The sequence below is a fragment of the Trichosurus vulpecula genome, chromosome 6 (assembly GCF_011100635.1).
Source record: "Trichosurus vulpecula isolate mTriVul1 chromosome 6, mTriVul1.pri, whole genome shotgun sequence".
Classification (NCBI taxonomy): domain Eukaryota; kingdom Metazoa; phylum Chordata; class Mammalia; order Diprotodontia; family Phalangeridae; genus Trichosurus; species Trichosurus vulpecula.
The window spans coordinates 30,459,740-30,486,886 of NC_050578.1; the positions used below are offsets into that span (position 1 = coordinate 30,459,740).

Sequence of the window (27,147 nt, forward strand, 5' to 3'; positions counted from 1 at the left end):
AACAGACTCTGCCCACTGACTGCTGAGGAGCTGTAAATAGACTCCTTTTTTAATAAAGTATCTTCAGACCCTTATGAAGCTGACCCAGTTTTCCAGAGTAAGCATGTTATGCAGCTGTGGAGGATAAATGAATCTTTTTTGCCAGCTTAGCTTCTCTGTCCCCGAGCTTTCAGACAGTGCCAAGGAGGAGCCTTGCTTCTTACCTATTGAGTGTCATATTCTACAGGAACTCAGGTTAAGTTGATTTTGTTGGATCCCTGAGTCTCTGCTCCAAACAAAACTTATATGGGGAAAATGTTTGGTTTGTTCTAAGATCACAAATCTTTGTTAAAAGGCATTTTCTTTTTTTTAAAAAATTTTTGTTGATTCCTTTTGTTTTTCCTTCATCTTTATTTACCAATATCACTCTTCCCTCCTCTCTTCATCCAGAGAGACATCCTTTACAACAAAGAAGGAAAAAAAAGAGGAAAAAAAGCAGTTGAGAAAAACTAAAGGAGGTGCATCCTCATGTCTCTTCATTGGGGCAAAACAGGGCAGACTGGTTCTAAGTTTAATTGGCATTGTTAGCATTTTATCTATCACTTTCTTCTTGTTGTGTAGTTGTTTCAGTCGTATCCAACTCTTCATGACCCCATTTGAGGATTTCTTGGCAAAGATATTGGAATGGTTTGCCATTTCCTTCCCTAGATCATTTTACAGACGAGGAAACTGAGCCAAACAAGTTAAGTAATTTGCCCAGGGTCACACACAGCTAGCAAGTATCTGAGGGCAGATTTGAACTCAGTAAGATAGTCTTCCTGATTTCAGACCCAGCATTGTATCCACCGCACCATGGTTCTACCCCATCACTTTCTTAAATCTAGACAATCAATGGAACAATAAATCAAACCCTGATTTTTGTTTGGCAGTGTTTGTCAGCACCCAAGATGTAAACACACACTGAAGATTTAACAGCCAGCTGTCTACTTGGAGCTGGCTTCCGCCCATGCTTGGGGCCAAATTTAATTGATTAGAGTCACACAAAGGGCTCCTTTGATTCTGCTGGTGGTGATTCTTTCATTTACATCATCGCAGTCCTTGTATACTCTGGCTCTGCTCACCTCACTTTGCAGTTCATGTCAGTCTTTCATGACCTTTGGTCTGATCATGGTCATTGTTTCTTACAGACCAATAATATTCCATAAAGCTCATGTGCCGTAACTGGTTTAGCCATTCTCTAGTTGATGGATAGCTGCTCTGTTTCAAGTTCTTTGGATAGATGAATGAATGAAAAACTATATATTAAGCATCTACCATTGTGCAAAATACTGTGTTAAGCACCAGCGTTACAAATAGAAAAGTAAGAAAGTCCCTACTCCCAAGAAACTAATTTTCTAAAAACGGGAGACAAACATAAGAAGTTTCAGCTGCAAGTCCCATGGCTCTTAGAGTGCAGCAGAAGAGCAGATACTAAGGCATATTCTTCGATAGTATTCCCACTGATGAAACTATATCAATTTTTGTTGTTGAAACATATGACGGTACTGAGGATTTTGGTGTCAAGAACCTTTTTTGGAGGGGGAATGTGGAGTTTCAGTAGTTGTGGCTGCTGAGGAAGCAATACTTACAAAGGGAGTTGCCAGGTTACATCTGTACATGGGTTGCTTCCCTCGAGGGTAGTTAAGAGGACCAGGCTGGAAGCAGGTTTGGTGATCTGGGGCATACTGTTATTCCCAAGTTTCTTGGCTTTCAGATCTTGGTTGCCTCCACCCTGGTCTGAGGGGAGATAGCGATTTGACTTGCTTGGCACATGTCTTCACCTGGCTCTCCCTAAAGGCGTCTTGCTGCTTCAGCTAGGCTAGCTTGCTTACCTTGTGGACAGCTCTTACAAAAAAAAATTTGGCTATGAATGTTTTGTTGTATATTGGACCTTTCTCTCTGTCTTTGACCTCCTTGGGTATATGCCTAGATGTGAGAGCACTAGATAAAAAGGTATGGACGTAAAAAGCATTTTCAAAGGATTAAAATCTCCATTTTTTTCCCTCTCCTACAGTGTTTCCCTTCACTAAAAAAAGTCCAGTTGCCTTCTCTTAGCAAGCTGCCCTTCAAATCTGTGGATCATAAATTTATGGAAAAATCTAAGAATCAGTTAAATACATTTTTACAGGTAAGAAAACTAAACCCCTATTGGCTCTAGAGAAAGCATGTGTTCTTTTGATTCCCAGCTTTCTTGAATCTAGAACCCAGTAATTTGTTTCTTGTTCTCAGTCATCCTAAAAATATCTTTGGTCTGTCACTTATCAAAAATCCCACCTTTAAAAAATGTTGGCCCAAATTCTGTCCCTTGTGTGAGCTCCCAGCAGCCCCTGTTTGTATTATCCTTAGCTGGATCAGCTCCTTTTGGAGGTCTGTGTAACTCAGTGTGCCCAGCTGTCCAAGCCTTAGGAAGGACGCACTGTTACTGCTCACAGAGGGATGGCATTTTGCCAGGGGAAGTACAATAGTCTTTATCTCCATGCAGCAGCACAATGAAATCTTGGGATGCCTGCATTTAATGATGTGCTTTAGCAAATCAATGTTAATTACCATGTTGAAACATTTTCATTGACTTAGAAATATCGAGCATGGAAAAATTGGATGGATGGAAGTGCTTCAGAGAATGATAATGATGATACCTTTACAGACCCATGGATATTTACCACTATGGTTATTATTAAGTTGTTATTCAGTCGTGTTTGACTCTTCATGACCCCATCTGGGGTTTTTTTTTGGCAAAGATACTGGAGTGATTTGCCCTTTCCTTCTCCAGCCAATTTTACAGATGAGGAAACTGAGGCAAACAGGGTTAAGTGACTTGCCCAGGGTCATACAGCTCGTGTCTGAGACTGGATTTGAACTCAGCAAGATGAGTCTTCCTCACTCCACGCCTGGTGCTCTATCCAGCCCCTGTAGAGAGTCTACTATTTTTTTTAATAGTAATGATTGTACAATCTAAAGTTGTCATAAAGTGCGAATGCATATATTTTTTTTTATTTTTTTTTTGAATGCATATATTTTACTCAGGGGATAAAGCAATTATAATCATAGTGTGGAGAAAAGAGTCCTGGATTTGGAGTCTTTCAGTCTGGGGCCAAATCTTAATAATTCTCTGTGAAAATGGACAATTGATGTAATGTCTGTGGGACCTCAGTGACTTCCTCTGTAAAATTAGAGGCTTTTAATGGATGAATTCTGGGATCCCTTCCAGCTCTAAATGGTAACTTCATAGATCTAGGTTTGGAACGAACCTTAGAACTCATCGAGTCTGGTGCTCTTATTTTGTGGGAAAGGAAACTGAGGCAAGCGAAGGTTATGTGACTTGCTCTAGATCACACAGGTACTAAGGGTGTGAGACAGGATTCAAATTCAGCACCTTGTAGAATGGCCCTGGAGTCAGAAGACCACGGCTCAAATCTTGTTTCTCTTCCTTATTCCCCGTGTGACCTTGACCAAATTACGTAGCCTCCCTGGGTCTTCGTTTCCTCATCTATAAAATGAAGAGGTTGGACGAGGTGGCCTCTGAGGTCCAGCTTCAGCCCTATGATCTTACAGTCCTCAGTATCCATTGTGTCCCACTACAGGCCAAATCCACGAATTATTGGGGCATAGAACCTTTATGAAGCTAGTGAACAGCTGGAGTAGTAGTTGTCAATTCTCTATTACAGGGGTAAGCAAAAAGGATGTTTTGGTGTTGGGAGACTTTGGCAAAGCCAAAATGACCTTGGAAAGAGTCATTTTACTTCTTCAGAGTCTAGTTTTTTCCTTTAAAATGGTGAGATTGGACCAGGTCCCTTTAACCTTGTGGAGTTCTATGATCTGTAAGAGCTCAAATAAGATAGATCATAGACCTATAAAATGTCAGAACTTGGAGAGACCTTTGGGATCACCAAGCCCAATCCTCTCATTTTACAGATGAAGAAAGAGGCTTGCCTGCATTCACACAGCTATATGATGGCAGTGACTGGGATTTAGAACTCAGGACTCTCAACTTCTGATTCAGTGGTCTTTTTTGTCGGTGTCAATTTAGATTTTTTTTTCCTTTTAAATTTATTTATTTTTAGTTTACAACATTCAGTTCCACAAACTTCTGAGATCCAGATTTCTCCCCCTGCCTCTCCTCCCCACTCCCCCACAAAATGGCATGCAATCCAATATAAGTGATAAGTAATTATTTTCTGTCATAGAAACCCATGAAGACTATCTGTTAAGGTGTGTTGGAGTCATAATCTGTTTTAGGGCTTGGAGCATTCATGCCATTGAAACCACCAGTCTTTTAAAGTCTAAAGTGAGTGATTGAAAAGACTCAGAAGTATGCAAAGCTCCAAATGGAAGACTGTTATATTTGTCTGTGGAGAGAGAGAGAGAGAGAGAGAGAGAGAGAGAGAGAGAGAGTGTGTGTGTGTGTGTGTGTGTGTACTGATGCTTCAATAGGTATAGAACAGACATTCTAAGAATTCACTTTTAACATAACAGCCATACTTAGTGGGAAGACAATTCACAGAAGGGTCTGAGAATGTGCTCCATTTTCTCCCTCCTGATCCTTGCCCACTTCCTCCTTTAGTGTGAAGGGAACACAGAGATCATCTCCCAAATAAAAAGCAATGGACCAAAAGGGTTATCCTGTAAATCCTCCCTTGGAACAGGGTGAGGTATTTGGGTCTCAGAACGCATCCCCTTCAGAACATTGGCTGTGTGCAAAAATAGGAGAAGAGATTTTTGCAATGCCAGCAGAATAGTTGGAGTTGTGATTCAGCAGTGAGGATTCTAATTGTCCATATGGGGATGAGGCAAGGATACTGTGCAGTCCTTAAAAAAGGAAGGCATCATTTACCTTGGATAACCCAGATTCAAATAACTGGGACTTGTATGGAGGGCATTTTTTTTTCAGAGAAGAACACAGGACTTTAGATTTAGGAGAAAGAAATCATGGACAGGACCATGGATTTAGAACTGGCCAACTGGTCCAACCTCCGTATTCATAGATGAGGAAACTGAAGTCAAAAGACATTCAGTGACTTGTGCAGACTCACATAAGAAACAATAGGGCTGAGATTCAAACCCATTTTCTCTGATGCTCAGTCCAGTGCTGCTTTCCCTAACCTTCCCTGCCTCAGTTGTACCTATTTGCTTTCTCTCACAAGTACCTTCGTGACATGACAAACATGAACATATTAGATATCTATATAAAATACATATAATTACATGGGAGTGACTCTCTTTTTCTTGCAGAAACTGCTCTCAGATGAAAGGCTCTGTCAGAGCGAAGCACTTTATGCCTTCTTGAGCCCTTCTCCTGACTACCTCAAGGTTATTGATGTGCAGGGGAAGAAGTCCACATTTTCATTGTCCTCCTTCCTAGAAAGGCTTCCTCGTGACTTCTTCTCCCACCAGGAGGTGAGTACTGGGAGCACATCTGAATGCTTCTTCACATAGAACCCTGGTTGACCTTTCAAAAGGCAGGGTTAAATTGAATGACTCTTTCCCTCGGCTTGTGGCTTTCTGTTGCATTAGACAATCATTTCCAACCTTCAGAGAGCTCACATTTTAAGTAAATTAGATGAGGCAGTCCCAGTTCTGCCCAGATGGGCAGCTGGTGATGTAGTAGATAGGGTGCTGTGCCTGGAGTCAGGAAGACTCATCTTCCTGAGTTCAAATGTGGCTTCAGACACTTACTAGCTGTGTAACTCTGGGCAAGTCACTCAACCCTGTTTGCCTTAGTTTCCTCATCTGTAAAATAAACTGGAGAAGGAAATGGTGAACCACTCCAGGGTCTCTGCCAAGAAAACCCCAAATGGGGTCACGAAGAGTCAGACAAGACCAAAATGATTGAACAACACTAGGACCCAGTTCATTTGTAGAGATATATCTGAAGTAATAAAACTCCATCAAAGATACCCTATTACTGAGAAATGTTGATGCTACCTGTTGGGAAGAGTTTTAACAACAGGGAGAATTTACTGGTGTTATGACTTAGACAAACATGACCTTTTTTACCAAGCAGCAACAGCAACAACCACTTGTTCAGCACCAACTTGTGGTCAGCACCACCCTAGGTATTAGGGAAAGATCAACAGACTAAGAAAAAGACCGACTTGGCATGACCACTAACCTAGCCATGTGGTCTTGATACAGCCCTATAATTACTTTGGGATTTAGTTTCCTCGTTTTAGAAATGAATATAATGATGCTTACACTATGTATTTCTTAAAGTAAGTGTGAGAAAAGTACTGTGTAGAAAATTATGGAAATGTGAGTTGTTGTTATGTTGTATATCAGATGAGGGACCTAGCATGGTGTTAGAGAGTTGGTCTTAGGTTCAGGAAGACCTGGGTTCAAGTCCCACCTTTGACATATATTGGTTGTATGATTCCGTGCCAGTAATTTACCTCCTCAGTGACTATCTACATTGGTAGAAGGAATTTCCCCACAGTCGATTCCCTATGCCAATAAGATAACAAATCCAGTGTTTTTAAAAAAAAAGTACAGATGAGTAGTATATAAAAACATATACTTTAGGAATTTAGGGTAGGGAGTTATTACTGAGGACCCAGAATTATCAGGAAAGTCTTTCATGGAGAAGGGAGAACTTAAACTATTCTTCGAAGTATGATAAAATCTAGACCAAATGGAAAGGAAAGTAGATCACACTCCAAGCAGGCAAAGATATGGAAGTAAGCCTGCACATGGGATATTCAGGGAATAATGAGTTATTTTGACTGGAGTCCATATAGGGAATTAGTAGGGAAAAAATGTTATATAGCACAGGGATCCAATCCATCCACTAAATATTTATTAAGTAACTGCTATGTGCCAGGCACTGTTCTAAGCACTGGGGATACAATTAATAACAAGAAATATAGTCCCCACCCTCAAAGAGCTTATAATCTAATGGTGGGAAGGAGAGAGACAGCACACAAAAAGAAGGAGGCAAGCAGTAGAGGGGAGAGACCAGGAGGGTACCCAGCACAGAAGCATCTTTTTCTGTGGGGTTGAAACCAGAAAAGAAACAAGTGTAGATAGAAGTGGGCCAAGAAACCCAATTTCTGTCCTCTGTAAAGGAAAGCATTGGGAGACGTTTGGTACTCTGGCCTCCAGTCAGAGGGACGAGGGGGATGAGGGAGGTGGTGTCATTCAGTGCTTGAGTTGCCAGCCTGGTGATGATATTAGAAGTGCTAAGCTTATCCCGGAACAGCTTCTTATTCCATGGAGTTGAAACCAGGCAGAGCAGCAGATATGGAGTGGAGTAGAGAACACCAGACTATGGCATATAAATTTTATGCTGTAACAGGAAGGTATTGAAAACTTGCAAGTAGAAAGGAGACAAAGGTCAGCACATGTAAAACGGTGCTTTGTAAAGACAGGTCTGACATTAGGTGGTACAGTGGAGAGAGGCCTGGACCTGGAGTGAAGAAGACCTGAATTCAAATCTATCCTTAGCCCCTTAGGAGGTATGTGACCCTGAGCAAACCATTTAACCTTTGTCTGCCTTAGTTTTCCCATCCATGGGTAATAATAGCACCAACCTCCCAGGATTGTTGTAAAGACCAAATAAGATGTACTTGTTATCGTTATGATGGGAAGAGACTAGAGTCAGGGACACCAGGTACTACACAGTCTAGTTACTAGGTTTGTTCCTTCAGTAAATTACTGGCCATGTGTTTAAGCCAATGAAGCACTTCCCTTCCACCACCCCCAGTTCTTACTATAGTAGATAAGCCATGTGGCATCTCTTCTCAAAGCTGTCCCTCCTTCCTCCCTTCCCTTTCTGCCATCAGGCTGGACTGAATCTGTTTGGACGGAAAGATCTGGAAGTGAGAAGCAGTTCTCACGCAGTAATTTTATGATCTCCGAGAAAAATTCACAGTATGGCGTTCGAAAGTGTACACACATGTGTTCGGGCCCATATGTAGAAGCCAGCCCTTGTGCCTATAAATGAACATAGCCTCTGGTGCTGGGAAAGCTTGAGTCATGGCTTTAAAAACAATGAAGTTAATTTGAAAACACTTTGTATTGAGTTGAAAAAACAGTGAGTTCAAAACCAGTTAAGTTTTCAAAAATCTCACGGTGCTTATAACCTCAATTCCATGAAAGTAATTTTTAATTTTATTGTTATTAATCCCCTGACTTAATAATTCCATAGAAAGACTTTTTAAATTACCTTAATTATTTTGATCCTTAAATCAAATTTTTTTTAAAAAAATCATAATAAGAACCGGCATTTCTACAGTCCTTGACTAATTTTATTTCGCCTGGTCCTCACAGCAACCGGGAGGCAAGTGCTTATCCCCATTGTCTATAGATGAGGGTACTGAAGCAGACTGAGGTTAGACGATTTGACCCGGGTCACACAGCTGGGGCAGCTAGGTGGTACAGTGGATAGAACACTGTGCCTGACGTGAAGAAGACTCATCTTCCTGAGTTCAAATCCGGCCTCAGGTAGAACTAGGTGTGTGACCCTGGGCAAATCACCTAACCCTGTTTGCCTCAGTTTCTCATCTGTAAAAATGAGCTGCAGGAGGAAATGGCAAACCACTCCGGTATCTTTGCCAAGGAAATCCCGAGTGGGGTTGCAAAGAATTGGGCACAACTGAAATGACTGAACAGCAATGACAACACACAACAAGTAAGTGTGGCAAGATCTGAACTTGGGTCTTTCTGACTCTAGGTCTCCTGCTCTGTCCTATCTGCCTGCCTACCCATTTGCAAATTAGCAAGTTTCTGCCAGTGTGAAAAAGAGAGGCTTCTTTTCTGGAGAGCTTCCCCTTCGGTACCTCAAAGATTATGATTTTTATCCCTAGAAGTGAGTGGTCTTTCTACTGGTGCAGATCCTAACCCTTCTGTGCCTCGCTGGATGCCCTTTGTGACTTGTCATGGCCAAAAGAATTCCTCCCCCAGGGTCCATATTCCTCCTGATGAGCCTTGCTCAACTTAGCCAGGCTGGTCCTCAGCTCCAAATCCTGTTATTTCATCTATCCCCGAAGGCTTTTCAGCTTTGTAGGACCCCTGAGAGCTTTCTCTCTCCTGGCCTGGCTCTAGAGAATTGAGGGTTATCTCCATGCATGCCACCATGAGGCAGGGGAGGAAGACGTCCACAGAATCGATCATCTGGTTTGATCCCCGTCACTTTAGAGATGAGGAAATTGAAGCCGGAGACATGAAGGAATTTGTTCAATGTTGTGGAAGTCGTGAGTAGCAGAGCCAGGACTCAAACCCAGCCCTTCCAACACTAACTCCAGTTTCCTTTCCCATTACACTACACTGTGCTACTTTTGTCTCTGCTTTAGTGGAAGCTACATAATAAAATATGGGCCAACAGTAAGGAATTCAAAATGAAGGAAGCTACGCTGATATATTTATTTCCATCTGTGAGTAACTGTTTACTTATGATCTTACTATATCCCCAGGAGGAGGCAGAAGAAGACAGTGACCTGTCAGATTATGGTGATGATGTAGATGGGAAGAAGGATGCTTTGGCTGAGCCGTGTTTCATGCTGATCGGGGAGATATTTGAACTTCGAGGAAGTAAGCCTCTTTCTTGCTTGATACGTAGTAGATGTTGGTAGTTGAGATAATTTTAAAATAAAAAAAAATCAAAAAATACGTTGATTCTTGGATGAAACTAGTGAACTTTTTTTGCACCAAGAAGCTCTGATTTCCTTAGAACCTTAGTCTGAATGGCAGAAACAAAAGGGTACTTTGGTTTTCAGGGCTATAAGTAGAGAGGTTTTTTCTGGGTTATGTGAAGATCAATAATACACAACATAGGATACAGATACATATCCACTAAAATTTCTTTTTAAATTAATGTAAAGTTTTCTAGGGCTGTAGGGTCTGAAGTTGATATTTTATTGAATAATGATTTTTTTTATTCTTACTCTGTGAAATGTCCAAGACACTAAAGTCCTTCTCTGATGTCCCACTGTGACATGAAGGTGACCTTGAATCCTCAAATGCTATGTCAAAGGAACCTAAGCTCTAGGAGGCCCTACCAAGCTAAAAGGGCTTTGATTGTGGGCTCCAAGATAGACTGTATCTGTTATTTGAGGGCCCATCTAGCTGAAAATGGCAAAACTCAGCACCAAGAGGAGGCCATAGAGTAATAGCTTTCTTTGGTCCCAGCAATTCATGAAAACCACCCACCGAAGGGTAGACAGACTGTAATGTGGAGACAGGACCCATGCAAACAAAATTGTCAATCTCTAAGCAAGACAGAGCATCCTACAGATAAAAGAGCTGGTAAATACTGAGCAGATGTGCACAGCATAATTATGGGCACAATGGAGGATAAGATGGAATATGAATTGTATAGCCCTTGCCTTGTAGGAACAATCAATTCCATTCAAATTCAGCTGATTTCATTTAATTCAACAGCCTTTTTATTAAATGCCTTTCCTGTGCACTGCACTGGATTCAGTCTGGGGGGAGATGCAATAATAAATAAGCCTTGTTCCCTAAGGATATAGATGATACAGTCTGGGAGGTGGAAAGATGTAGACAAGAATAACCATAATGTCAAATAGTACATTAGAAGAGCGGGACATAAGAGGGATACCAAGTCCAAGCAGAAGAGATAAAGCCAACGTATGTGAAATACTGAGAGAACAAAGAAGTGTTCAACTGTGTGATACAAACATTACAATGACAGCAATGCATGGGTTCAAAGAGATGAAAGATCAGCATAGACTAAAAGACGTAGGACAGTGTTGTGACTTCACGGGGTTTAAAAGGGTGTCGGGTCAATTGGTTAGTCTTAACAAGAACTTGTTTTGTGCCTGCTATATTTCTGTAGAACAGGAATTATACTAGGTGTTGGGGATATAGGCAAAAAGAAGTTGTTCCTGCCCTTAAGGAACTTACATTCCATTCAGTGTAAGGATGAGAGGGAAGGGCAGGGTAATGTTTGGCAGAGGTACACTGGGAGTTAGTCCAATTAAATCACAGTAGGGTCAAAACCAAAATAAAGATGACAATGAACATTCATATGGCCCTGAAGAGAATAATGATGGGAAAAGTGGTCAGATTGGATCAGGTATGTATAGAGAAGAGTTGTGATGGATATGATTCAATTAATGGAGCACCAAGGTACCAATGACAAGGTAGCAAAAGAAGGAGAAGATATCAAAGGCATGAAAAAATGTTAAACCTTATTTATCCCCCAAAAGTGACTGAGCAAACGATAACAGTTAAAGACCCAAATGTCTTCTGTTCCGTCTTTACAGAAATTTTAAATGTTATTCATACACAAATTGAGAGCATCTTTGATGAGGGCATTTTTAAGGAACAAGCAGGCTTTTGGGAACTGTATTCAATAGTGGAACACCTCACAACTGACTGAAAGATGTAGAAAGTATAAGATCCCATTGTGCTTGTTTGTTGATTATGAAAAAGCGTTCATGTGACTCAGTCGGGACAAAACCCTAACTTACAGCCTCTTTTACACCAGGATATCTCCCACCTCTATATCACCATCAATCAGGATTATTTGGAAGGCATAACAGAAACAACCTTTCTTTGTATTCTCAGTGATTATGAACAGTTCCTGGCACGTAATAGGTGTTTATTGACTGACTGTTTGATGACCTGCTGATAATAAACACCAAGTGAGACATAAATTAGGGAGATGTACGCTCACCAAAAGTATTCACTACAGTGATGGAGGAGTAGCAGCATGGAGTCCAGCTCAAAGAGAGATTCTCTATGGCTGGTCAGATGTGGATGACGTTGTGTTGATTACATTAAGCCCAAAGATACTGTAGAGTGCCCTGGAAGAGATCCATAATCGCTCAATGGAGGTTGGCCCAACCATTCACACAAGAAAGACCAAATGGATGGAGAATGTCAGATTTCAACCCTATAGAGACTTCAACCCAACAGTATGCACATTTAGGATGGACAATAAGAGTCAGGGCCAGAGTTGAAAAGGAGTTGAGTTGATGAAAGGGCTGGATTCTTTTTAGGAAATTTCAAATTGTTTCCTGACCCCAAGCAATTGATCCTGTTGATAACCGTAAAGGACCATCTTTTCAATACTGGCATCTTAATGGTTTTACTGTGTAGCAATGAGACTTGGAATACCACTGTCCCTCAGAGCATCACCCAGAGGGCAGAGGAAAAGCCCCGGAAGGAGATAAGCAGATCCTAACATAAAACCAAAGAAGAACTTCAGAGAACAACAGTAGTAAACAAAAAGCAAAGATTCATCAAAGCAAAGTATGACATAAAGAGAAGATAGGCTACTTGTGTATTAAGAATGACAAGTGACAGATGTCCAAAGGGTACCACTGTTGACCTCATAGTGTGAGGAGAAAATAAAATTAAGAAGGCCTCTGGAATATTGGGTGGACTTGGTTGCGAGTCACAGACAGACATGTACCTCACATGGCCCCATTTGTTGTTTTTTTTTTTGTTTTTGTCAATTTAGTCATGTCCAACTCCTTGTGACTGCATTTGGGATTTTCTTGGCAGAGATATTGGCAGAGATATTGGTTTGCCATTTCCTTCTCCAGCTCATTTGACAGATCAGGAAAATGAAGCAAACAGGGTTCAGTGATTTGTCCAGGGTCACACAGCTAGTGTCTGAGGTCAAATTTGAACTCAGATCTTCCCAACTCCAGGGCCAACCCTGTAAGCACGGTACCATCTAGCTGTACCTTCATGGCCCCATGCCATCCCCCAAAATGAGAAGATCTCTATAATGCCAGTCTATTTCTGAATGCTAGCCAGTTTTCTGGTATTTTTGAAGAACACAATTGTCTGGGAGACTGGGCTTTTATACAAAAAAGTCATTTTTATTGCAGATTTTTTATATGATATAGTCACCCATTACTTCCCACCTTTTACTCCTTCCCCCAATCTTAAGATCTTAGTACAAAATCTTCATGAATCTACTAAACTGCAGAATTGAAAATGGACTCAGAAGCTTAAGAGCCTAAGATTTAGAGCTGGAAGGAAATTTTAATCACCTTGTCCAGCTTTCTTGTTTTAGAGATGGGAAGGTAAAGACCCATAGAAGTCAATCACCCAAGGTCACATAGGTAGCAGAGCCAGGATTCAAATTCATGGGATCATAAGAATCAGAACTGGGGAGGGCTTAGAAGCCACTTAGTCCAACCCCAATATTTTACACATCAGGGAATTAAAAGCTAAATACTTTCCTATGTCACACAGGTAACATGCAATAGTTACCTGGCTTCTCTAACTCCAAATCCTTCACTATTCCAGTATACATAGGAGAAGATCAAATTAACATTATCTTGAGTTTCTACTGTATTGATTCTACCGTGTAATTAATTTTATGGCTACGTGCTAAAGAAGGAATAAGTGGTCTGCAGCCTCAAATCCTATAGAAAGCTTTTAAAAAAAATGGGGGTTGATAAAAAAAACCCACCTGATTTCATCCTTGAAATGCCCTTGAACACATCGGTAAAAACAGTTGGAACACTTCCTGAGTGATCTATTATTAATAATAATAAAACTGCCTATTTCTTAGATACAGAAATCCAGGCATCAGGTAAGCAGGTGGGTGTCATAAGGGATGATATATAGTAGGTACAAAAACTCAGGGGACACAAGAAGCCCATGGCCCTCAATTGAGAGGCACCCTAGGACCCAACATTCTCTAACTCAATCCCTACCTGAAGAGGGAATCTCTTCATAGCAATCCAGACAAGTGGTTATCCAGCTTCCACCCTTAAGAATTCTAGTGCAAGAAAACCTAATAATCAATGAAAATCTGTGTTCTCTCCTTCCCAGCTCCCTGTCCCCTTTAGAAAAGAAAAAAAAAACAAACAAAACCCCTAGTACAAGTGTGTATAGTCAAGCAAACTAAATCCCCATATTGGTCATGTCCAAAAAAATTTCTGTCTCATCTGCACTCCTGAGTCCATCATCCATCTCTCAGAAGGTGGGTAGCAGGTTTCATCATGAGTCATCTGGAATCATAGATGGTCGTTGCATTGATCAGAGTTTATATATCTTTCAGAGTTGAAACTTACTCCCTCTTGAGGAGTTTGCCTGTGACTCTGGGATAGTAGAGTCTATGAAACATACCCTGTCCACATCTTAAGAACACACACACACACACACACACACACACACACACACACACACACACACCATTTGGCAGACCTTTCTTCAATGTAAGGAAAACTAGGGTTAGCTATGGGAGAAGGGGTATATGGGCCTTATTAAATTTGTGCTATGCTCTGGTTTCATGGTGGAAGAAGGTCTTATGTGGCCTTGATTAGAGAAAGCCAGAGCCGATTCTTCACTTGAGCTTTTTGAATTTTATGGAGTAAAACACATATAGAAAATGTTTCACAGTAATTTCATCCAGGGCTTCTACAGTTGCAGGCACTTGATTTTGTAATTTTTTTCCCCTAGCTTCACTATGCGAATTGGAATAGTAGCAAGACAGTCCTTCCCTAGACCAAGGTGTAATGAGAACTGGATGGTCAGCCCTTGTTTATACTCTACTTGTGAAAAAATGGAAGTGAAATGGAAGGTTGTGTTCATAAATGTTGTATTTAAATTGCTGCTTGCACCCAACTGTGGAACCACAGCAGAGTCTGCTGAATAAGACCCCTAACTGCTCAATAAAGTTGGAACCTAACTATGCACCCAAAAGGAACCAAGGGGATGAAGACTGGCTCTTGTTTGGACTATGATAAACAGTCAATTAGAAGAATCATCACTCAGTGTATATACCTTGGACAGATACTGCAAATTGCCAATGAGTTGGGCCCAGAATTAAAAGGAAAGAAGAGAGTGGGATTGCCTTCAGGAAACTGCAAAGGTCTTTTAATGGTCCCAGATTTCTCTGTGAAAGAAATGCCACCTCTGCTGTGAAAGGTTTCCTTAATTCACCAGCCAGAAGTGATCATTCCATCCTCTGAATTCTTTACTTCTCTCACCTTTCATATTCACATCATAACCTTTGATACAAGGTTATACAAGTTTTATATGACATACACATATATGATTGTTGTTTGTCCTTCATTTTTGAAGAGGACCAGTGATTGTTTGTCCTTCATTTTTGAAGAGGACCAGTGACACCACAGGGTGATATCTTAACTCATGTGTGAACTGGATTTAATTGAAGCAGAGTTGCACAAAGTCATCAGTCTTAATCTCTCTTCCTGATTCATCAAAGTCCAATGGCAAGATAAAAGTCAACATGACCGGTGATAGCCTGGGATACAGTGTCTTCATGTCTGACCAGCCTCTAAGCTCTATACGGCACCTGCTTTGGCCACTTTTGTAGCTGCTGGAACAAATTGTTCTCGTCTTCCCATTCCACGGGGGGACGTCTTACACATATATAATATGTGTACAGTGTGTATGTATACGTATATATGATATGTGCTGTATATAATATATGTATCCATATACATATTTTTGAGGGAGAGAGAGGAGGAAGCATGTGCCAGACGAGTCAAACCTCTACTAACACCTTGACTGCCATAATCCCTCAAACCCTCATGGAAACGCCTAAGACCCTGAACCTAGAGCCTTGGGAATAGTGATGCTTCCAGCCCAGTGTCCTCATGCATCATCCTGGGAAGTGCCCCCTTTGCAGATACAGCCTGGAAACTGCTCCTGCAGATGCTATAACCAAAGCTACTGAAGACCCAAAAAGGAAAGTTCTTAACCATCAAAGTCCTTGGTACTAACAAATGGTTCGACATTAGAAACTGATATGATTCTTTCAGTGGAAATGACATTTAAAAAAGAGATATTGGGGCAGCTAGGTGGCGCAGTGAGTAGAGCACTGGCCCTGGAGTCAGGAGGATCTGAGTTCAAATCTGGCCTCAGACACTTGACACATGTACTAGCTGTGTGACCTTGGGCAAGTCACTTAACCCCAATTGCTCTGCACAAAAAAAAAAAATTAAAAAGAGATAGTAACATCTGTTTTTCCACAGTCTCCCAAGGATCATGTGACTTTTCCACCTGACTCATAGCTGAAACCTTCCATATCTGTTATCTCCACCATTAGAATGTGAGCTTCTTGAGGGCAGAGACTGTCTACATTTTTTATTTCGATTCTCAGTGCTTTGCATATAGTAGGTACTTAATTATTTATTTATTTACACATACACAGACAGTAAGTGTCACATGAAGCAAGATGGGCAAAAAGAGAGACCTGGAAAGTGAGCTTATATATTTGTGTGTGTACACATTTTTTTCTGTAGTAACATTCAACAAACATCAAGAGTCTGTATAGATATTTTAATAGGCATAAAGTTTAAATAAGACACAGGCCCTGCCCTCATAGAACTTACAGTCTAATCAGAGGATAAGGTGCCAACATAGGTGGGTATGTAATACAAAACATTGTTGTAAGGAAAAGACTTTAAGGTGCCACAAAAATTGCAGCATTTATTAATTGACTTGCTTTGTCTCACTTTGATGGTGGAATATCTAGGCTAGGTTGAGATAACAGGGAAGGAGGTGAACAGATCCAGAATCTACGTTGTTGTTGGAAATGCATGAGGGTGATACCATCTTGTGATGATGCTCTTATCTTGATTTTTCTTCCAGTGTTTAAGTGGGTGAGAAGGACACTAATTGCGCTAGTCCAAGTCACTTTTGGAAGAACGATCAACAAGTGAGTAGCAGCTGTTTTTAATATGGTTATGAAATTTATGAGATCAGCATGGTACAGTGGAAGGGGCACTGACTCTGGAGTCAGAGGGCCAGGTTCAAAGCCTGCTTGCTGCCTAAGTAACCCTGGACAAGTCACTTAAACTGTCTGTTTCCCCATCAGTGAAGATAAGGAGTTAAAGTTGAGAGTCTCTGAGATCTCTTCCAATTCTAAATCTAAGATCTTATGATCCTGTGATGCCCTGTTCTGTGCCTACACGGGTCACTTAATTTACCAGACAGTCGTATATGGCCCCAGGCACTGATATAATGTCAGACTTAGAAAGGACCTTAGAAATCAGCTAGTCCTTCCTTTTCTATAGCAGCCTCAACAAGTAGATATCCTGTCTTTACTTGAGTACCTCCACTGATGGGGGCTCATTTTTCCCCAAGGAAGCCCATTCCACTTTTGGACAGCTCTAAATGTTAAGAAATCTTTCGTTATATGAAGCCAAAATTTGCCTCTCTGTAACTTCCACCCTTGACCCTCATTCTGCCCTCTGGTGCCAAGTAGGACAAGTCTAGTCTTTCTTCTGCCTCAAAGCACTTCAGATTCATTAAGGCTGCTGTCATTATCTCTACTTTCCTCTGAGCCAAGTGTCCTCAATTCTTTAACCTATCCTCATGTGCTATGGTTTTAAGTTCGCTTGCTACCCTAGTTGCCTGTTCCAACTTGTATGTACAAGGGTCATTTCTGAAAATATTGGACCCAGAGCTGAACCCCGTAGTCCAGATGTCACCCAACCAGAGCAGTATGACTTATTTTCTAGAGAAGACAGTCTAAGAGTGCCCAAGGTCATTCACTCGTGTCCAGTGATTTCATCATTTCTCTGTCCACTATGACAGTGGTCACCTTTTATAATGGGAACAACATCCTATTCCCTGCCCTCATGCAGGTTAGGCTAGTTTTTGCTTAGAAGGTATTAGGATGTTGCTCAAGACTTGGTTAATTCAGAGGACTCAGGGCTCAGACTGTTGACATCACTTCCTTGTTTTCTATGAACAAAGCCTCCATGAAGAGCACCAGAGAAGGTCTGATTCTTGACTGGTGATTCACAGTATAATCAATTGAGATGCCAATATATAGCCTTTTTGAATATCCTTATCCTGCCATGGCTAAGTAAATCTCTTTTCATTAACTGTTGAATGACCTACAAGTGTCTCACTCTGTTTCACTCTCAGACCTAAATGACCAATGGACTGGCCTTGAGCCAGGCTCAGCTTTGCTTCTTCAGTTGGCTACAGTGGTAAAATAGAGATTCACATCCGTAGGAGAATTTCCTCTCATTTCTGCTCTTATGAGTGACTTGGTTATCCTCTTAGTGGTCAGAGGCCATGAAAGATCAAATTAACTCAGCTGCCAAGGTCAAAGGACTCTCTGGAGAAGTTGTTTCCCAGTCACAGCACAAATTTGAACATCTTATGTATCATTGTTCTACCTCATACCTTAAGAGATATTCAGTTGACACCCTCCAAGCTACAGTGAGTGAACCTCAGAACAGACTGGAATGGAAACCCAAGATATGCTTTGCTTTCCCCATGGTGTAGTCTGCATGTATCCCTGAAATGACATGTGTTGTTTGATTTGGTTTGGGTTGGTTTGATTCTTTTAAGTGTTCAGTTGTTTTTCAGTGGCGTCCAACTCTTTGTGACCCCATTTGCGGTTTTCTTGGCAGACACTGGAATGATTTGACGTTTCTTTCTCTAGCTCATTTTGCAGATAAGTAAACTGAGACAAACGGGGTCAAGTGATTTGTCCAGGGTTACACAGCTAAGGCCATATCTGAACTCATGAAGATGAGTCTTCCTGACTCCATGCCTGGACCTCGATCCACTGTGCGACATAGCTACCCTTCTTGTACTAAAGTAACTCTTAAAATATTTGATCTTGAAGGGGTTGTGATCTATGTCTACATCATGGAGGGATTGTGATATGGTTAAGTGGTGGGAGAACACACTGTTGAAAACAGTCATCTCTACAATCAACTGTTTTTATTCAGCACTCACTGAGTTCCTAGAAATATTTGATGATACTTTCATCTTTTCAATGTAATTTGCATATTTGATAAGCTATTGTGTATATGGTTCACTCACCTGTTCCACATTCATTTATTCCTATTTTGTGTGCTGGGGAGACACAAATTTTAGCTAACACATAGCCTCTGTCCTAATGGAGTTACCATCTAATAGAATTTAAAAGTACATATTTCATTTAGTTTTATTTTATGGGGAAAACATCGAGGTGCTTTAATCAAAGGTTAGCTCCATTTTGGCCTCCTATAATGTTAGTCAAAGAGGCAGCTTTTGGAGGGCTCTATCTTCCTATTCTTCAGTGTCCCCAGAGATCTCTGTCATAATTAATCTTTATTCCTGGAATATAACTGCATTAAGTATAATTTTGATATTATGTAAGAGGAGAGGATAGTTTGAATAAAATACCTTGCTCTAGATGACATCTATTTATGATGCTTTAGTAAAAGGTCTTTTTTTCAAGTGCCTCTATATTCAAAATTTAGATCTTTCATGAGACTTGAAAATATCATTCAGATGCCAAAAATACAATAGGATTGAATCTGAAGGGGAAATATATACTTTTTTTATAATCTTAAAATAAAATGGTATTTTGTGATAAAATTAATTATTTCCAGTTAAATGTTAATTCATACTTGCTACTTAAATATATGCATGTAATTAGAAGAAATATGGCAAATTTTTATGTATTGAAACTTAGGAGCAGAAAAGGACATTTTCTCTTCGTTATATTGCATTGAGCATGCTTGATTCATTTATGCATGAATTTAATATGCATCTAAGTTTTAGGAATACAATAACAGAAAATGGTACCTGCTCTAAAGGAGTTTACATTCTATTTTATCCTATAATGCTTCAAAAAAAAAAAGTCATGAATGCATCAGTGTGGTTACTTTCTCCAATGACATAACCCTGTCTTACCGTAGTAGTTTCAGGAGTTTGTTAACCCCTGCCCCCACTCTCAATAATCATCACCTGGTGGCCAGTTCTCTGATGATAAGTGTCCCCACATCTGCTAGATTGGTCCATGGGTGACAGACCAGTCATGGTGTAGGATCTTGAAGTGTGTGGACTAACTATCTCTTGAAGTGTAAGATGGATCCATAACACCTAAGACGTTTAAATCAAGTCTGAGGCTTGAAGCCTTTCCACCTTAGTAGGACTCTTCAAAACCTGTGCCCCACTGGTATAGCCGTCAAGGACCTAGGATTACCTCTGCTCTGTGGGGACAGGAGGAGGGAATTGATTTAATTAGTGATTTAATTATATTTGGGGGGTTCTCGTATCTCTATAGTAGAAAAATCTCAGTGTTGGGACTATGAAAAGATTTGCCCGCCTCTCAGAAAGTATTCTTCATTGCTTCTGCTTTCAGTCTGCTGGGGCAAACCATTTTACTTCAATTAAAGATATTTCTTTTTCTAAGCCTTTGGAAGCTGCCCATTTCTCTTCCCATTTTAGCTTTAGTAAATGACAAAACACAACTAGTTCAAACACCAAATAATGGTTCACACATTCTTAGGGCATTATCAGGTTTACAAAGTGTTTTTCTCCCAACAAGCAACCTCATAAAGTGGGTAGTGGGCAAGGGTAACTTTCTCCTTATTTTACAGATGAAAAAACTGAATTTAAAGGTTAAATGATTGGTCTGAATTCACACGGTTAGTAAGTATACCAGGTCTCTATTTCAGTCCTTGTGATGCTAAAATCAGTAATTTTTTTTTCATATTTATATAATTGGTCCAATTAGAATTTATTGGAGTACATTGTGTAGTGTGGATCTAGCTAATCATCCCAATAGTTTTGATTAAATAATGATTCTGTTCCCCATTTTTTTTCTTCTTGGTACCAATCTCCCTCATACCATGGGGGTCTATTTCTGGGTTCTGTCTTCTGTTCCGTTGACTTTTTTCTGTATTTCCCATCATAAATAGCTTTCATAATTATTATTCTGTAATATATTTTGAAGCCTGGGAGGCCTTTGACTATGTTAAATTTCTTGCTAATTACTTCTGTTGCTATTTGTTGGCTTCCAACTTTATTGTTTATATTGGCAATTTTCCCCGTTATTTTCTCCTGATCACCGTAAGCCATTTTTAATTCTAGCTTCAGTTCCTCTTGTGATATTTTAACTACTGCAAGTACCCCTTTTGTTCTCCTGGCCTAATTTTCTGTGAATCTAAGTATACAACAGAAGCACAAATAAACAATGATATTAATAGCTAATGCTTATACACAGCTTTAACGTTCACAGCCTCCCTCATCTCAGTGAAGCCACCTAAGCCACCTAAGAGTCCTCTGATGTTGTTACTACAGGGCTTATTATTCCCATTTTAGAGATTAGGAAACTTTTACATTGAGGTTAATGGACTTGCATATCATCCCATAGCTAGTAAGTCTCAGACATGAGATGTGAACCCAGATCTCTCCTTCCCCTAGAAGAGGTTCCCAAATTTATTTGGCCTACTGCCCCCTTTAAAGAAACTACTGAGCACCCCGCTGGAAAGTTACTTTCTTTAACCCTTTAACAGTGTTTTTTCTTTTGAAATTTGTATCATTTCAAAAAAAATATAATTTTTTTAAATGACATCTTAAATTTAGTAATTTATTATAAATTCTTGGTTTTTTTTTCCTGCATTGAAATTTTGATGACACAGTATTTCCCTATGCATATTATCATATTGTAAACAAGTCATTACTCGCACATATTCCTGCCTGCGCGTGCTGGACTTCCCAACAATGTGCAACAAGCTCACTTGCCAACACTTGCTTGTTAAGACCTGTTGGTGGACTTGATCACTGATTGAGTATAACTTGTGTTTTATGTGTTTATTTGGAAAATAATGTAATCACTGTGACTTTAACTCTACTATACAACCAATGACGTGTGTGAATGGTTTTTCAAAATTTTATCTTTTCTTCTTTCCTTCTGCTTCCATTGCCCCCTTATTTTTATTCAATGCCCCACCCCCCAGTCACGCCTTAGGCTTCTACCACCTCCTGGATCGTTTCCAGCATCCTTCAAGGGGCAGTATCATCCACTTTGGGGACCTTTGCACTAGACCATCAACTCATAAATGAATGAAATGTTCCTATTGAGAGCTTTATTTTCTTAAGTATTAAAATAAGTCACTGTGGCTTATGAGTAGATCAGACATCTGATAGCAATTTGAATTGAGGTTAGAGAAGAGGCATCATCCAGAGACTTTTATTTCATGGAGATGGCTGAGGGCTGTTGAGGATTTAGGTCTCTGCTTCTTTGCTCTTTGCTCTGCTGCTATTAGAGAAGTGGGTAAGGAGGCAGCAGGTTCCATCTGGGCCTCCCACTGTGTAGGCCACTCTAATTCTATCAGCTAGAATTGAGCTAATGGCCTCCTACGGGTTTTGTCTAAATGAGAAGTCAGATCAAAAGGGATGGAGAACACTGTGATCATGGCATTTGAGGAGAGCCTCTTATCAAAATTTAAGTTGTTTAAATTGATATTTTCTATTCTCATTTGTTTGCATGGTGCATATGAATGAGCCAGGTAGGGAGTGGGGAGGATATAAGTTTTAACAGTATTTTTGGACTGTTTATACGGGTTCTTTTTTTTTTTAATCTTCAAACACATCTTTGTTTTAAAATGAGTATTTGAATAGATGAACATTGGAACTTGACATGGCAGAGAAGAAAAGCCAGGAAGTGTGGGTCCTGACTCATATGTGGGTCCACAGCCCCTATCCTTTCCAGGGATTTGGAGTCATTAAGCTCTGCAGAGATGGGCACGCATTGTCTAAGCATGATACCCTGTCCAGGGATCAAATGAGCAACTAGTAACTCTGGTCAAAGCCAGAGAGGGCTATGGGAGATTTGAGGAGGGATGAAAAGGTTTGGAAAAACCACTGTGGTGAGAGGGAGAGTGAATTGATTGGGGAGACAGAAAAGGATGGCCTTGCTGCAGAGACTATGGAACATCAATTTGTAATGGGCCCAGTCAACACAGTTTTGTGATTCCCACCCCCTAGTTTTGAAGGATAAACAACAACAAAGCTGGGGAGGAGGGGAGGGAAATCACAAAACTGTGTTGACCGGGCCCATTATAATTAGCTGAACAAATAATAGGGAAAGTGGGAGTGATTTGAATCTGAGGCAGGGGTAGGGCTACACTGGCCATAGGACAAAGAGACAAGGAACGTGAGAGAAGAGGACAGCATAGGGTTTATCAAGGGGTCAAGAACAGGAAGGGAAGAGAGTTTTTAGCCACAATGGGGGTCAAAGCCTGGTAAAGAACTGAGGGATTGGAGGTCACAATGAAGATGAAAAATAAGATTTGGGATTGAAGAAACTGAGTCTGTTGCCCAGAGTTAGACAGCTAGTAACTGTTGGAGGCAGGATTAGAACTTGGGTTTTCGTGTCCCGAAGTCTACTGTGATATGCCCAGCACCGGTCTGCCTCCTGTTTGTTGATGATCCCTACTTGGCTTTCTACCTTTCATTAATACCATCAGACTGTAAGCCAAGGCAAAGGATTTTAGATTTAGAGCTGGAAGGGAACTTACTGTCATCAAATCTAACCCTCTCATTTTACAGAGGGTGTAACAGGACTAGAGAAATGAAGGGACTATAGGTAGTTATATAGGTCAGATAGGCAGCTAGAAAGCAGCTTGGTACAGTCAAGAGAGGGCTGGCTCAGGAGAAATCAGACACGGGCTTAAAATACACCACTGACATTAATTTATGTGACCTTATACAAGTCCCATCACTTCTAAACCTCTGTTTCTTCAAACATGAAATGAGGTGGGTTATACTAGACCAAGGTCCTTAATTTCAGGTCCATGAACTTTTTTTAAATATTGATAACTATATTGTAATGGTTTCCTTTATAATCCTACATATTTTATTTTATGCATTTAAAAACACCTTTCTGAAAAGGGGTACACTGGCTTCACTAGAATGCCTAAGGGGGTCCATGGCACTAAAATGATTTAAGAAACCCTAGAGGTCCCTTCTCTGATACTGTGATGCTAAATGGCAGAGCTAGCTCCCCCGACTCCAAATCATGAGTCCATTATACTGGGCCACAGGGGAAGGGTAGGACAATGAAAACAAGCTTTTGAGTTCCAAATTTTCTCCCCCTTCCTCCCCTTCACCCTCCCCAAAACTGCATGCAAGTTGATATAAGCTCTACATATACATTCACATTTTTTCACATTGTTAGTCATGTTGCAAAGAAGAATTAGAACCAATGGGATGAACTATGAGAAAGAAGAAACAAAACAAAAAAGAGAGAGCAAATCGTATGCTTCCATCTGCATTCTGACTCCATAATTCTTTCTCTGCATGTCCCACCTGGATCTTTGCAGTAGCTGCTTAACTGGTCTCCTTGCCTCAATTCTCTCTCTTTTACAGTAATCTTTCCAAACATCCACCAAAGTGATATCCCTAAAGCACAGATCTGACCTGGTTATTTTCCTTCTCAATGAGTACCAGTGACTGTCTATTTAGCCTGTAAATTCCTTCCCCACCTAGTCCAGCCTCCTCTTTCAGGCTTCATGCACATTACTCCACTCCCCATCACACATTCTACACTACAATAAAACTGGTTTTTATGATGGTTCTCACAAATAACTTTATCTCCCATCTCTCTGCTTTTGTATTCTCCATGCCTAGAATACACTCTCTCCTCAATTCCACATCATAGAATCCATGATTCTTTCCAAGCTCAGCCTAGATGCTGCCTCCTACACCAAACCCTTCCTGATCTATGCCTGCCTCCCCCTCTTCCTTCCCTCGCTGCCTCCATTGCCCTCCTCCGACCCCACCCCGGTGTTTCCCACAAAATTGCCTTGTATTTACTGTTTATAACCCTGCATCAGAATTGATTTCAGCCACTTTCCAGTGATGGGTATTGGCACTAATTAAGGAGGGGGGGAGGGGAAGAGTCCTCATTCTTCAACTATCTCTACCCAGTGTAAGCAGCTGCTGAAAATGGGGCTAGATATTGGATATTGGATACTGGAGGAGAGCCCAGGTGTGCTCCAGTGAAGCATTTAAACAGGACTATAAGGTCCACACAGAAGGCATTCCCCTCTGCCTCTTCATCCTAGGAAGGCTCATCAAATATCTCTAGTCTGGGGGATTAGAAATCTCTCTCTTTCTCTCTGTCTCTCTCTCTCTGTCTGTCTCTCTCTGTATCTCTCTCCCCCCCTTCCCCTTTCCCTTTTTCTTTTCTTTTTCAACTGTTTATCATCTCCACCTGGATAAAGAATTCTATAGCAGAGTAACTGAGGAGGTTTGTTATCTTCTATAGAAGAAATCATTACTCCATCAGCTCCCATCCCATGTCTCATGTTAGGTACCAGATAGGCCCTCCACTCTTTTCCAGCTGCCCTTCCCTCCCATTTGCCATCTCCATGACCACACCACAACTGTTAGTAGCCACTAATTTCTTTATGTGATAATAGCGTTGACGGTGCTGAAGGAAAGAGTAGCTCATCAGTGAGGGGGGGGAGCAGTCTATGGGCTTATACAGGCAGCATAGACATTGCTGATGGCAACAGAAAATTGACTGTGTTAACTCCTTTTTCTCACAGAGGTGGGTGGAGGCATTTGATTCTTTCTGTGACTCGCAGTCCTGGAAAAGGGAAATTGTCTTTAAGGGACAGGAACTCACTAAACCTTGTCCAGTTAGCCTAATGGTCATAGTCCCTTTCAGGGCCGGCATCAACTTCACTGTTTCCTCTCAGTGGATTTGTAGGGAAAGCCAGAGGAGCACAGATTAATAACCACATACATATTCAGCTATGGAAGAAGTCTACATGGTGCCAAGGTGGAATATGAAGTTCAAACTCTCTACCTTTTGACCCCGGGCTTCTTCTCCTTCCTAAGATCCTCCCTGCTCCAGTCCCATGATGTCTATGGCTGGTTGATTTTAGGAAAGCATCTCCATCTCCATGGCAGCTCTGATATTTTATTTATGATGGGTAACATGGCATAAAGAAACAGCAAACTGGCCTTAGAGTTAGGAACCAGGTTTCAAACCCTCCCTCTGGTACATCCTATGTAACCTTGCATAGGTCACTTAACTTCTACGTGGCCCCCACAACTCTCTGAGACTCTTAAGTTGCCAAACAGGTGCTGACCTGAATTGGTAGAGGGAATTCTCTATTCCATTGAAATCACAGGACCAGTCCAAAAAAAAATAGTGTCTTTGTTGATTCCCCTGTTAAATGCAAACTTCTTGATATCAGACTGGTTTTTGTCTTTGTATTTCTAGTACCTAACATATTTGGCACATGGTGAGCCCTTAATAACTGCTTGTTGATTGATCGGTGAACTTTCTTGTTAGTGGCTATGAGACAAGATGGGGAAGAGTTTGAAGTTATTCCAGTCCAACTGTATTCTAGTTCTGAAATTATTGGCCCAAAGGGTAGCTTAACTGTGAATGTTACTTATCTGCATCATTGAAAATTGGCCTGTTTTCTCAGGCCTTCCATTTGTAGTATACTTTTTCTTCCATTTCTGAGAGGTAGCAGGTGGAATAGAAAGCTCTGTCCAATCTAGGCTTGGGTGTGAACTCAAGCAAGTCATTTTTCTTACTCCGATTCCATTTTCCTATCTGTAGAATGGAGATCGTGGTATTTATACCACGTGACTCACAGATCTGTGGAGAAGATAGCACCCTGTAATCCTAAGAGTGTTAAAGAAATCGGAGCTGTTCGTATTACAGAAGGAATGTAGACCATGCTGGTTAAGAACAATGATCCATACATCCTAATATTGTATCTCTCATAGCAGCACCAAGGGACCTAGAGTACAAGTGCCTCTGTTTCCTTTTTAATTGCAAAAAATTAAAGATATGTGCTCCTAAACATCCCTTCATGATCCAGTAGGGAGCTATCATTCTTAAACCTGTTTCTATTTTCAATCTGTAGCATTTCTTGGTCCAATGAGTTACTTAAATTTTGTTGTTCACTCCTTCTCAGACATGTCCAAATTTGTGACCTCATTTGGGGTTTTCTTGGCAAAGATACTGAAGTGGTTTGCTGTTTCCTTTTCTAAGTCATTTTACTGAGGAGGAACTGAGGCAAACTGAGTTAAAAGACTTGCCTAGCTAGTAAGTGTCTGAAGCTAGATTTGAACTCAGAAGGATGAGTCTTTCTGACTTTAGGCCTGGCACTCTATCCCCTGTGCCACCTAGTCACCCCATTCCTTAAATAGTGTAGTATAAAACACTACAAAACACTCCTTATAAACCTGTATAAACTCTCAGCCATTGTCTTTGTACATTAAAGAGGTGTAAACATTTACAGGGAAGATTCTTGACTTGGGATCTATGAGCCTGGATTTCAAGTATCTACGGACTTAGATGGGGAAATGAAAAATCACATCTTTATTTTCACTAACCTCTAATTGAAATTTAGCATTTCTTTCAGTTATCAAGCTAGGCAGCCATTGTTCTTCTGAGAACAGATCCAT

General features: G+C 40.7%; 1 protein-coding gene across 1 annotated transcript in view; it reads left to right on the forward strand.

Annotated features, from left to right (window-relative positions):
* Positions 1–27,147, forward strand: part of SNX25 (sorting nexin 25) — a 252,808-nt gene that overhangs the window by 220,189 nt on the left and 5,472 nt on the right. Inside the window, exons 13-16 of the mRNA XM_036765361.1 lie at positions 2,033–2,146; positions 5,248–5,412; positions 9,423–9,540; positions 16,561–16,627. Coding sequence (XP_036621256.1) covers positions 2,033–2,146; positions 5,248–5,412; positions 9,423–9,540; positions 16,561–16,627 — 464 coding nt within the window. The remainder of the gene's footprint in view (positions 1–2,032; positions 2,147–5,247; positions 5,413–9,422; positions 9,541–16,560; positions 16,628–27,147) is intronic.